Raw genomic sequence first — 13,651 nt, 5'->3', positions numbered from 1 at the left:
AGTTTCAACAATTTTTAATATCAAAGTAAGATATCTCCAAGAGTACAGTGGTATTAGTCTTCCTGTAGCTAAATTGTCATTGTAAACCTGTTGTTCTGAATGTCAACAGTCATGTTCTTAAAAGATGACAACATGGTTTCCATCAATTCGAACAGTTTTTGGCAGATGCTTAAAGACAAAGCCTTAGATTTAGACTTTCCTATCATTTAAGTCAGATACCAAGCTTTCTGGTTCAAGACCATTTTTTTTTTTTTTTTTTGACCGAAAAGATAGCCCTCAGAAATTCTCCTGTTTTGGTGATTAGCTATTTTCATCTTGATCCTTAAAGGATAGAGCCCTGAAAATTTAGGGTTGTCCCCGAGGATGGATATCTGTTGAAAAGTTAAGAAATATGAAAAGTAAGAAAAAAATTATAAAATGACTCTATTTGTTGCTATACAGTACACATATTTAAATTTGGTATGCACAATAGGGCCTTAGCTTCCTGCATAATGTTATATAGGTAACTTAAGACCTCTTCCTTGGTGCTAATTGTATGTATGTGGATCTTGATTCATAATCCACTTGTTCAACATTTGTAAACTGGTCACTTCTAATGTAAATTGCTGCATAATTTTATCAGTGTTGTGTTGTCCAGTCCTCATGACATTAGGAATCTCTGCATACCAGTTAAGTGCTCCTTCCCATTTAAATGATGATGTGTAAAGGTAGCCCATGCAAGTATGGGTACAGTCCCCACGCTGTTAGACATATTACCCCAATGGGTTATATTGGTAACAAACAGTTAAGGACATTTTTCCTAGTACTTATGACATAAGGCACTTCTGCATACCAACAAAGCATGCTATCCAACTTTAATGGTGAGGAGAGGCAGCCTGTACAAGTATGGCTAGAGTCCCCACACAATAAAACAAACAAGTATAACTGGGTTTAGAAATACAGGAAAGAATAACATACTAAGACAATTAGCTACTATAAACTGACTCTTCTCAGATGTGTTAGAGGATTTGGGTTTAGTAAAAAAGAAAATAGGTTTGACTTCCTGTGAAATTGAAAACAGTTTCCAACCCACATTGTTGAATACAAAGGAATACAAATTGCAATAGGCCTCTAGATCCTGGTGAGGCTGCTTGTGATGGCAAAAGGGACCAGAGGCACAGAACTTAGTTTGAAGAGAGATGAAAAGCAAAAGTTAGAAGTGGTTTGAAGTATGGAATTCCATGTGTTGTTCTTTAATGTGGACTTCCAGGACAGGTCTTGGCAGTGCAAATAGAAATTTTCTTAAGTCAATGGATTATTGGAGGAAGTCCTCACATGCTTGGTAGGTAACATTTTGTTGCAGCAAGGGAACTATATGTTAGGAGGTCTTATGATACCTGATGAAAATGAAGACAAAAGGTAAAAAGTTGCAGCAAGGAGGGTTGGGCCAAAAGTCACCTCTGATATCACCAAAAGTTTCTCTGAAAGCTATCACAAAACAATGGGAGTCCCATGCAGATAAGATGATGATGGAGCTAGAGAAACTTGTTGTATTCTCAGACCTTGACTCAAACTGATATATCACTCTCAAAGAGAGATGCCAAACGTGTTGTTGAAGTGATATCATAACTCATAGGATACAGCTCATTCATGGACCTTGTTGTCATGGGCACCATATGTAGTTTGTTTTTCTTGGAATAAGTTTGTTTGTGGCAGCATCCTACATAAAAGAATCCTGAGATATCATGGTAGATGCTCAGCAAGTAAATCAGGAGGGAACAAGGTGGTGACAAAACCAAGCTTCCATTGTATGAATCTGGTTGTTTGGTAAATGGTCCAGAGATGGATTGAGATGCAGTGGCTGATAATCACAGAATTCCAAATTAACAGATCTCCTGTTTCATATTTTTATAAGCATGATGAGGTGTGTTAAGCATCCTTTGGAATTAATGGGTGTCCCTACCTGTTTTACTCATGATATCTCTTTTGAGTATTTTCAGACATACAGAACAATTGCTAGGTTTATATTGTCCTGATAAATACATTCTTGTTGAATCAACTCTGAGTTCCTGGCCAGGTAGAGAAATGCAGAGAACCCATGGAAGCTATCTTTTCAAAGCCATCCTAATTGAGTTGAGTTTATTACAGATTAGTTAGTTGTTGAGGTCTTTGACATCTTGTGTTGATTATTTGAGATTTCTTAGTATCAAAAAGAATATGGTTGTCAGGTTTTATTGAGAAAAGTGGTATTAACCTGCCTTGATGTTAGTGTTAATTCAGTGCGATGAGCAAGACTGACTCCTGTATGAAGGGTGTTGAGTAGTATGTACCATTTATTGAATTTGTTAAATGTGTTATAGAACTGTGTTACTGTCTGATTTTAGATAAAATAGTTTTATACAAAATGTTTTACAGCAAGTTTAGGGAAATATTTGAGATCACCCAGTCAGGGATTTTCTGCAAGATACTTATTTGGAAAATGATTCCTTCATTAAGGTCAGTTTTTGTTTTTCATGTATGAATAGTTGGAAAAACCATCAGACACTTTCTCTTCATAAAAAGGTGCTACCATGGGAAAACTTGCATTTTTTAACATCTCTGTGAGGATATTTTCATAGAAGGCCATCTGTAGAAAACTGGAGATGAATGTTATACAGCTGGCTACCTTTGGGTTTTCTCCTACTGAGTAGAGCTCCCTCTCCTTTGTTTAATGCAGCATTGACTTTTAGGAAAAGGGTAAATTTGTTTGAAAAGTCAGTGTTGAGCTTGTTAAAAGCATATTGTTTAGCCAGAATCCTATGTACCTAGCCCACCATCTCCTAGAAAGCTTGACTATCCACACAATGATGTTTGAAAGTTCAAGGCTGGAGTTACAGATGGTTGAGGTGATGAATGTGGCAGTGGGATATCATGGATAGGGCATAGGGTACAGCTTTATTGGATAATAAGAGCAGTGGATTTGAGTAGTTTTATTTACAGTGCCCTTTAGGACACATTGTAGTTAATTTTTTGGATGCATGTTGTGGTGTTTTTGATTCATGTTTGCTTCTCACACCAGTTTCAGTCATATGCTTCAACAGCTTATAGAAATATATTGAAGTGCAAGTGAGAACTGCATCTAAAAACATGCTTTTCATGAATTCAAAGCTATTATTTTTAGTGAACTTTTGCAACAATTTGATGAAACGGTTATAGGTATCTGTTAAAGATATATTTTGTTAGTACTGTTTAGGCATTTTCATTTTGGACATTATGCATTCTAAAATGTTCTAGTGTTTAAAACATGGCTTCTGCTCTGATTCTGTTTAGTGAGTGGTTTTATGTAATCGTGTGATAGCATAGTTGTTCAAGAAGTCCATTTTTAAATCTTTTGAGTTTGTATTCATCATTACCTCTATATGTAACCCTAATCTGATCGTGTGTGTTTTATCATCCTCCATTTTTGGTGGTTATAAGCTTTGCTAAACTATCAGAATGCTGTCTCTCAATGATTATTTTATGAAAAGTAACAGAAAACTTGTTTATGAAATTAAGTTGGGAAATAGCAGTACCACAGTGATCACTTAAAGGAATAAAAGAAAGATGGATAAACAGTATGTGCATGATTTTGTCTTTCATGTAGGCATTCCTTGCAGAATGACGGTTCACAGAGCTCTGCTTCATGATGGTGACATCCAAGTTTTTGCAATAGTGATAGAATTGCAGAAAATTCTTTTTTATGCTCTGTTCAATTGCTAATAATATATTTAAGTATATTGTAAGGTTTTTCAGTTATAATAATGCCATTTATAATGATAGCAGAGCAAAATAATATTAGATTATCATCATATTACAGCCACTGATGGTCATCTTATAAGGAACAGCAAGTTTTCATATTCTTCATGTGCCATAAAGATGAGATCTAACTTGAAAACATTAAGATAGGTAATATAATGGCCAAACTCATTGACAAGTATGAATATCATAAACTGAAATGGATAAACATATTTGACATACCATTCACTCCAGCCACATTCCACCCCACCTTCCCTACCTCAGTTCCTTATCACAAGCCTTCTCTGGAAGAATCATTAAATATCATCTGATTTATCAATAAAATGCCAATAGTTTCTGAATCAGTCTAATTTACATCATTATAGAGTGTGGTATATTGATGGTAATCTGTTTTGGGTATAGTCCATACATGAAAATTAGATTGGGGGAATTTTTGGTCTGGAACATAACCTTCCTTATAACATGGGTTTCAGGTACCCATATAATGACATTCTACAAAATGACAGATTGCCGAGAAAGTAACCCTGTCATTCTGTGAGGACCTCCAGTATTTGAATTTATTGCTACTTGAGTTAAACATTTATCATTATAATGGTATCTTTCACTGTTAAACAAGTCAGCCTTTGCAGTCTCTCTCACATTTTCTGACTCAATGCGTCTTTGTCATTACTTATCTCACCAATTCGATCCCTTTTCTCTTCTTCCTTTTTCATTTAAGTTTGCATTTTCCTTTTTGCTAAGTAGATCTTCTCTGCATGTTCATACCATCTCAAAAAGTTGTATGTTACCTTATACCCTATCTGTATACTGTACCCTATTTTACAATGACACTTGTAATTTTCATTGTCTACTTTGTTCATCACTAATATAAAATAAGTGTAATGATATGAGAAATTAAAGTGATGGTGATTACAGTATAAGACTTATTGAAGGAGTAAGTGCAGATTTGCACGATCATATGAGGGTAGCTATCGATGAAAGGTATTAGCAGTTTATTGGTACAGAAGTGAAGAAAATTAGTCAGATAGTCAGAGATAAGCAACAAAGTCCTATTGGCATTGTTTTGGGGATGTAGATAAAATTGATTTTGCAGTTCATCATAATTATGTTACAATTTTTGTTAGTTTGCTACATCATTGATTATTCTGATAGTAAAACTTCTTGTTACTAAGAAAATATACTTTGAAAGTAAATGTTATCCTTTACCTGTTTAGTTATTTATGGTTTATTTATCTTATAGCATGACTAAGTTATAGAGCATTATGTTCCTTGTAAGTGTATATAAAAAATATTGATTCTGTAGTTAGAATGATGCAAATAATCTATTCCAGTTTTTGCATACCTTAAGCCAATTTCATATCTCAGAGAATGAGATTCTTAGGAGCAGTGCCATATTTGTGGGATTCAGCTTATTCACCATTCAGTCCCTTTCATCTTTTTTTTTCTTTTGAGAACCTTGGGGTAAATTTTATGTAAATCATCGGCTATACCTTTAGCTGATACCCCATTGAGACATGTGAAGAACATGCAAAGTTTTATTATAGTTTATCATACAATTTGTACACTTACTGGTTTTACAATATAAACATGTATCTACTAAAGTGATAACTAGAGTAAAATATTTTTTGCAGTGGACATACTTAGATTTTGCTAATACTATTGGTGATAGGTAACACAATTTTAGTTTTGTTGTTGCTGTTGTTTTGTTGTTGTTAACTCTGTGCCTCAAAGCTCAACAGAGTTCAGTGGCATGGTGAGGTCAACTAATTTTTTGTTCCACCTTACCTGGCCTTCACTTCAGCGGACCGCAGCTGTGACGCGAGACCCTTAAAGTGTGAGCCAACCTTGAATACACCTCATGTGACATCCTGTCTGGCCCCCTGCTTCCCATCATCTACCTCTTGTCAGAGAAAGAAGGAGGAAGGGCAAACGGAGAATAGTCTCTCATCTTGGGTGACCAACCCCTCTGTGCCCTCTTCGCCCATTACCCATGACCTTATTGTCATCCATGTGCCCCTTCTCAGTGATTCCATCCACAACCTGGCCTCCACCATACCTACTTCTACTGCTGTGAGCACACAGCACTTATTAACCACGACCACAGCTGCCATCTCCACTGCCATTAGTGCCAGCTCACAGACCACATGCACCAGCACTGCAATTAATGCTACTATATTCAGCACAACATCAGGAAGCACTACTCATGCTAAGCACTCCCCCAGCACTTCAGTGGAGACAGTTGAAAATAAGAAAGGTTCAGCATCAATTCATCCAAAGATAAATGAACAAATGATTCACCACCAAAGGTATAGAGGTAATGGATTGTCATCAGGGAAGGACTTAGTTAGCAGCAGACTTAAGTGGGCTTTAGCACCTATCCACAAGCAGGGCCTGCATCTTAATTGCAGTGGTGAGGGTGATTTTGTGAGCCCCACTAGTAAATTCAATGTAAGCCCTTCTGTGAACTTGGCCCCACCTCACCATTATCAAAAATGCTGCAGGAAAGTACCACAGCAACCTTGTATTCATCCTGCAAGAAGTAACAAAAAAGGAATCCCACGCCCTAATTACCTCGCAACTGAGCATGCAGTTCAGGTCACTGTTCCTTGCCATGCTGTCTTCTGTGCCTATAGCACTTCTCCTGAAGCTCGTAACTTGCAAGCCTTGTTAAGAGAGTCTGCCAGAATTCACAGTGTAAAAGCACACAGAACTTTTGATATGAAGCATGGCCAGAATAGTACCAAAACATCCTGTTGCAGTGGAGGCAACATGAGCCCCCTCCTGCCCAAGCACAGACCCACAACCATCGGAAAGTCTTCCAAGAGCTCACGAGGGACCACTGTGATGAACAGTGGTCAGTTTCCTGCTTGGTCCCGGCCATCCTGCTTGCTGTGCCAGCAATCATCGAGAAGCAGCAGAATGAATCAACACACCCATGGGAGGCAGGCTGTGCTGTGTATGGTTTTATCTCACCTTCCCCTTCAAGCTGCACCTTAGCCAGTGCCCTCACCAAAGGCATTGCACTATGCTGTTTATACTGGTACATGGATGATATGCACTTACAATGCCCAGATAGCACATTGCAAACACACTAGCTGTATTACAAGTATAGATCTTTACCTGTGTACAGCGTAAGCTGTTTTAGTACCGTACTTTAACTGCATTGGACCCTTTTTAGACCCTGTGTACAAATTAGCAATTGACCACAGTAAAATTGGTATGTAAATATATAGGAAAAGAATGGAAATGTGTCCAAAGCAACATAGTTGGTGCTAGTAATTCATCATTACCCAGTTCCACCTTACCCTCATAGCCATGTAATTTTTTATGCTTGCTGGTATTCGAATGTTTTCTCAGCACAAAGTTTTTCAACACCAGTTATGCCACATGAAAAGCTTTTAAATTTTGTGCCACATTTCAACTTTGTGAGAATTTTGATGGGATTTGTATCATAGTAATGGAATCTAAGTGAGGAATATTCTTGACTTTTAAATATCATGATATCTGAAAAAAGAAATACCATGTTTAAGAAGGTAAAAACTTTGGGTTATAGTAGTTACACCAGTACTTACAGTCCATTTTCTGTGCTTATGTACTGTAAGTTTATCTTATTTGATTTACAGGCAAGGAGCCAGCAAGTCCAGATGGATTTCCCCCACCTCCTTCAGACACCTCAGAGCGATCCAATGTCTCATCACTAGAAATTGAAGGCTACATCAAGGTAAGTGATCAGCTTCTAAGAATAGTTGTTTCCTTTGTCATTGACTTTTTTCTAACCATTTGGAAACTACTGCTGTATAATTTGAATTTAGAAATAGATATATGGGTGGTTGATTGGAAGAATGGAGCTAATATATATGAGAGCATTTAAACATGAAATATGCCTTATGAAATGTAAAACTTGGAAAGGCAACATGTTTAAGGTGAAATAACTTACATCTTAGATCTCATGAGTGTAAATGAAATATCTTCCTGGTTAATATGCTTAGCTTATCATCAGAAATTAAATGAATATAATTGAACAGAAACCTTCACCCCTTTCTCAGCAGTTTAAATGAATCTACACAAAATCTTAAGTTTGATTTTTGCATAATTAAAGGTATGTCTGAAAAGCCTGACAAATGGCTGTAAGGTTGCCATTATGCTTGAAATTTTGAAATTGTTCAGAAGGTACAGTTAGGAGAAAAGAAAATTATTGATACACTTGCACAAGATAGGAAAGTTGTCAGGCACAATTGGAGTGGTGAAAAAACTTCCTTAAATGGAGTTAACAGATAATAATATATTTCTATCTTTTACTCTCTTATGTTGTAAACCTTCATGCATTTGTTAGTAGAGTACATCTAAATATTTGATATTTCTGTGAAAAACAAGGTTTTTCTTTCATACTTGATTGCCATTTTCTGCATCACTGAGGTTGTGCCAGGAACAAATGAGGAAAGGCTGCATCTGCTTACTTCCATTCTCTGGCTATCATGGCTGTCATGTTTAATGAACCGAAATCACATCTCCCAATCCATAAACATGCCCCACAGACTTTTCCATGGTTTATCCTGGACATTTTGCATGCCTTGGTTCAGTCCATTGACAGCATGTCATCCCCAGTATACTACATTGTTCCAATTCACTCTATCCCGTGCATGCCTTTCACCCTCCTGAATGTTCAGGCCCTGATCACTCAAAATCTTTTTCATTCCATCCTACTATCTTCAATTTATTTTTCCCATTCTCCTTGTTCCCTCCACTTTTGATCCATATATTGTCTTTATCAACTTTTTCTCATTCATTCTCTCATTATGTTTAAACCATTTCAGCACATCCTCTTCAGCTCTCTCAACCACACTTTTGTTACCACACATCTCTTTTAACCTTTCATTACTTACTCAATCAAGCCACTTCACACCACATATTATCCTCATACATTTCATTTCAAGCACATCCACCCTCCTCCACACAGCCTCATCTATGGCCCATGCCTTGCATCCATATGATATTGTTGGGACAAATAGTTATTTAGGCATGCCCTTTATTGCCCTCCCAGACAGTGTTCTCCCTTTCCACATATTCTTCAGCATTCCCTTAACCTTTCTTCTCTTCCACAGCATTTCTAATCTCATCTGTTCAGGTGCATTTCATCTTTTATTCTTTTATCACATAACCTAGTATCCAAGAGGGCAAATGAGATTTGGGGTGACCAACTATCAGCAAAACTCAGGAAAAATTGAATATTTGGAGGGAGGTTAATAGTGTGAGAAAAATAAGGACACATAGGACACATTTTTGAAGGGAGGAAATGGTAAAAGGCAATGACAAGGTGAAATGGTCATTGAGTGAGTACTTTGAAGGTTTGTTGAATGTGGTTGATGATAGGATGGCAGATGTAGGATGTCTAGGTCAAGGAGATATTCGAAGTGAGAGAGTCACAGTAAATGGTTTGGTGAAGAGAGAAGAGTATGGATCATGGGGAGGTTCTTGAAGATTTGCAAAATGTTGTCCCCTTGTATAAAGGCAGATGGGACAGTGATGACTGTTCAGATCACATAGATATAAGTTTGTTGAGTGTACCAGGTAAGTGATGATTGAAAGGGTTGTGGCATGCACAGAACATCAGATTAGCAAGGAACAATGTGGTTTCAATGGTGGTAGAGGATGTGTGGATTTGCCTTGAAGAATGTGTGCGAGAAATACTCAAAGAAGCAAGAATTCGTATGTGGTATATTTGGAACTGGAGAAATCATATTAGGGTTGATAGAAATGCTTTATGGAAGGTGTTATGAATATACTGGTAGTAAGGAAAGCTATTAGAACCAGTAAGGGGTTTTTATCAAGAAAGTAAGATGTGGTATGAGTAGATACAGATGATAGTGAGTGGTTGTAGATGAAGGTTGGTCTGTAGCAAGGTTATGTATTGTCACCACGGTGAGAGCAAGTAAGATTGGGAAAGAGACAAGTAAAGAAATACCAGGAGAGACTGAGTGTAGAATGGCAAAAGATAAAAGTAAATGAAGCAGAGGGAGTGGGTGAGGAATGGGAAGTATTTAGAACCAGTAAGGGGTTTTTATCAAGAAAGTAAGATGTGGTATGAGTAGATAGAGAGGATGGTGAGTGGTTGTAGATGAAGGTTGGTCTGTAGCAAGGGTATGTATTGTCACCATGGTGAGAGCAAGTAAGATTGGGAAAGAGACAAGTGAAGAAATACCAGGAGAGACTGAGTGTAGAATGGCAAAAGATAAAAGTAAATGAAGCAGAGGGAGTGGGTGAGGAATGGGAAGTATTTAGGGAAGCAGTACTGGCATGTATGTGAGAGATGATGTATCTTGTGAAAAGTTGGAGATGGGCAGATTAGAAAGGTAGTGAGCGGTGGGATGAAGTAAAGTTGCTTGTGAAAGAGAAATGCATTTGGGCAGTACCTACAGAGGAGTGCTAGTGATTGGAGGATTTTTTTTTTTTTTTTTTTTTTTTTTTTTTTATACTTTGTCGCTGTCTCCCGCGTTTGCGAGGTAGCGCAAGGAAACAGACGAAAGAAATGGCCCAACCCCCCCCCATACACATGTATATACATACGTCCACACACGGCAAATATACATACCTACACAGCTTTCCATGGTTTACCCCAGACGCTTCACATGTCTTGATTCAATCCACTGACAGCACGTCAACCCCGGTATACCACATTGCTCCAATTCACTCTATTCCTTGCCCTCCTTTCACCCTCCTGCAAGTTCAGGCCCCGATCACACAAAATCTTTTTCACTCCATCTTTCCACCTCCAATTTGGTCTCCCTCTTCTCCTCGTTCCCTCCACCTCTGACACATATATCCTCTTGGTCAACCTTTCCTCACTCATTCTCTCCATGTGCCCAAACCATTTCAAAACACCCTCTTCTGCTCTCTCAACCACGCTCTTTTTATTTCCACACATCTCTCTCACCCTTACGTTACTTACTCGATCAAACCACCTCACACCACACATTGTCCTCAGACATCTCATTTCCAGCACATCCATCCTCCTGCGCACAACTCTATCCATAGCCCACGCCTCGCAACCATACAACATTGTTGGAATCACTATTCCTTCAAACATACCGATTTTTGCTTTCCGAGATAATGTTCTCGACTTCCACACATTCTTCAAGGCTCCCAGAATTTTCGCCCCCTCCCCCACCCTATGGTCCACTTCTGCTTCCATGGTTCCATCCGCTGCCAGATCCACTCCCAGATATCTAAAACACTTCACTTCCTCCAGTTTTTCTCCATTCAAACTGACCTCCCAATTTACTTGACCCTCAACCCTACTGTACCTAATAACCTTGCTCTTATTCACATTTACTCTTAACTTTCTTCTTCCACACACTTTATCAAACTCCGTCACCAGCTTCTGCAGTTTCTCACATGAATCAGCCACCAGCGCTGTATCATCAGCGAACAACAACTGACTCACTTCCCAAGCTCTCTCATCCACAACAGACTTCATACTTGCCCCTCTTTCCAAAACTCTTGCCTTTACCTCCCTAACAACCCCATCCATAAACAAATTAAACAACCATGGAGACATCACACACCCCTGCCGCAAACCTACATTCACTGAGAACCAATCACTTTCCTCTCTTCCTACACGTACACATGCCTTACATCCTCGATAAAAACTTTTCACTGCTTCTAACAACTTGCCTCCCACACCATATATTCTTAATACCTTCCACAGAGCATCTCTATCAACTCTATCATATGCCTTCTCCAGATCCATAAATGCTACATACAAATCCATTTGCTTTTCTAAGTATTTCTCACATACATTCTTCAAAGCAAACACCTGATCCACACATCCTCTACCACTTCTGAAACCACACTGCTCTTCCCCAATCTGATGCTCTGTACATGCCTTCACCCTCTCAATCAATACCCTCCCATACAATTTACCAGGAATACTCAACAAACTTATACCTCTGTAATTTGAGCACTCACTCTTATCCCCTTTTCCTTTGTACAATGGCACTATGCACGCATTCCTCCAATCCTCAGGCACCTCACCATGAGTCATACATACATTAAATAACCTTACCAACCAGTCAACAATACAGTCACCCCCTTTTTTAATAAATTCCACTGCAATACCATCCAAACCTGCTGCCTTGCCGGCTTTCATCTTCCGCAAAGCTTTCACTACCTCTTCTCTGTTTACCAAATCGTTTTCCCTAACCCTCTCACTTTGCACACCACCTCGACCAAAACACCCTATATCTGCCACTCTATCATCAGACACATTCAACAAACCTTCAAAATACTCACTCCATCTCCTTCTCACATCACCACTACTTGTTATCACCTCCCCATTTGCGCCCTTCACTAAAGTTCCCATTTGCTCCCTTGTCTTACGCACTTTATTTACCTCCTTCCAGAACATCTTTTTATTTTCCCTAAAATTTAATGACACTCTCTCACCCCAACTCTCATTTGCCCTTTTTTTCACCTCTTGCACCTTTCTCTTGACCTCCTGTCTCTTTCTTTTATACATCTCCCACTCAATTGCATTTTTTCCCTGCAAAAATCGTCCAAATGCCTCTCTCTTCTCTTTCACTAATACTCTTACTTCTTCATCCCACCACTCACTACCCTTTCTAATCAACCCACCTCCCACTCTTCTCATGCCACAAGCATCTTTTGCGCAATCCATCACTGACTCCCTAAATACATCCCATTCCTCCCCCACTCCCCTTACTTCCATTGTTCTCACCTTTTTCCATTCTGTACACAGTCTCTCCTGGTACTTCCTCACACAGGTCTCCTTCCCAAGCTCACTTACTCTCACCACCTTCTTCACCCCAACATTCACTCTTCTTTTCTGAAAACCCATACAAATCTTCACCTTAGCCTCCACAAGATAATGATCAGACATCCCTCCAGTTGCACCTCTCAGCACATTAACATCCAAAAGTCTCTCTTTCGCACGCCTGTCAATTAACACGTAATCCAATAACGCTCTCTGGCCATCTCTCCTACTTACATAAGTGTACTTATGTATATCTCGCTTTTTAAACCAGGTATTCCCAATCATCAGTCCTTTTTCAGCACATAAATCTACAAGCTCTTCACCATTTCCATTTACAACACTGAACACCCCATGTATACCAATTATTCCCTCAACTGCCACATTACTCACCTTTGCATTCAAATCACCCATCACTATAACCCGGTCTCGTGCATCAAAACCACTAACACACTCATTCAGCTGCTCCCAAAACACTTGCCTCTCATGATCTTTCTTCTCATGCCCAGGTGCATATGCACCAATAATCACCCACCTCTCTCCATCAACTTTCAGTTTTACCCATATTATTCGAGAATTTACTTTCTTACATTCTATCACATACTCCCACAACTCCTGTTTCAGGAGTATTGCTACTCCTTCCCTTGCTCTTGTCCTCTCACTAACCCCTGACTTTACTCCCCAGACATTCCCAAACCACTCTTCTCCTTTACCCTTGAGCTTCGTTTCACTCAGAGCCAAAACATCCAGGTTCCTTTCCTCAAACATACTACCTATCTCTCCTTTTTTCACATCTTGGTTACATCCACACACATTTAGGCACCCCACTCTGAGCCTTCGAGGAGGATGAGCACTCCCCGCGTGACTCCTTCTTCTGTTTCCCATTTTAGAAAGTTAATACAAGGAGGGGAGGATTTCTGGCCCCCCGCTCCCGTCCCCTCTAGTTGCTTTCTACGACTGGAGGATGTATTAGAAGAAAATGGTAGGAAGTCAAGAGGAAGGTGGATGGGTTGAAAAAGAGGGCAAAGAAGAGTTTGTGTGAACAAGTATCTCTAAATTTTTGGAATCATAAGGAGACATTCTCGAGGGAGGTTAGTAGTTTAGCAAAAAAAACAAGAAAACCAATGGGAA

The 13,651-nt window shown here is 39.0% G+C and overlaps 1 protein-coding gene across 10 annotated transcripts in view; it reads left to right on the top strand.

Annotated features, from left to right (window-relative positions):
* Window positions 1-13,651, top strand: part of sif (still life) — a 1,536,257-nt gene that overhangs the window by 1,236,360 nt on the left and 286,246 nt on the right. For all 10 annotated transcript variants that reach the window (XM_071677265.1, XM_071677235.1, XM_071677256.1 and 7 more), the window contains one exon: window positions 7,377-7,474. In XM_071677265.1, the coding sequence (XP_071533366.1) occupies window positions 7,377-7,474 (98 nt within the window). The remainder of the gene's footprint in view (window positions 1-7,376; window positions 7,475-13,651) is intronic.

The sequence above is a fragment of the Panulirus ornatus genome, chromosome 2, assembly GCF_036320965.1.
Source record: "Panulirus ornatus isolate Po-2019 chromosome 2, ASM3632096v1, whole genome shotgun sequence".
Taxonomy (NCBI): domain Eukaryota; kingdom Metazoa; phylum Arthropoda; class Malacostraca; order Decapoda; family Palinuridae; genus Panulirus; species Panulirus ornatus.
Note: the sequence above shows the minus strand (reverse complement) of the source record. Positions and strands in the feature narration are given on the sequence as shown.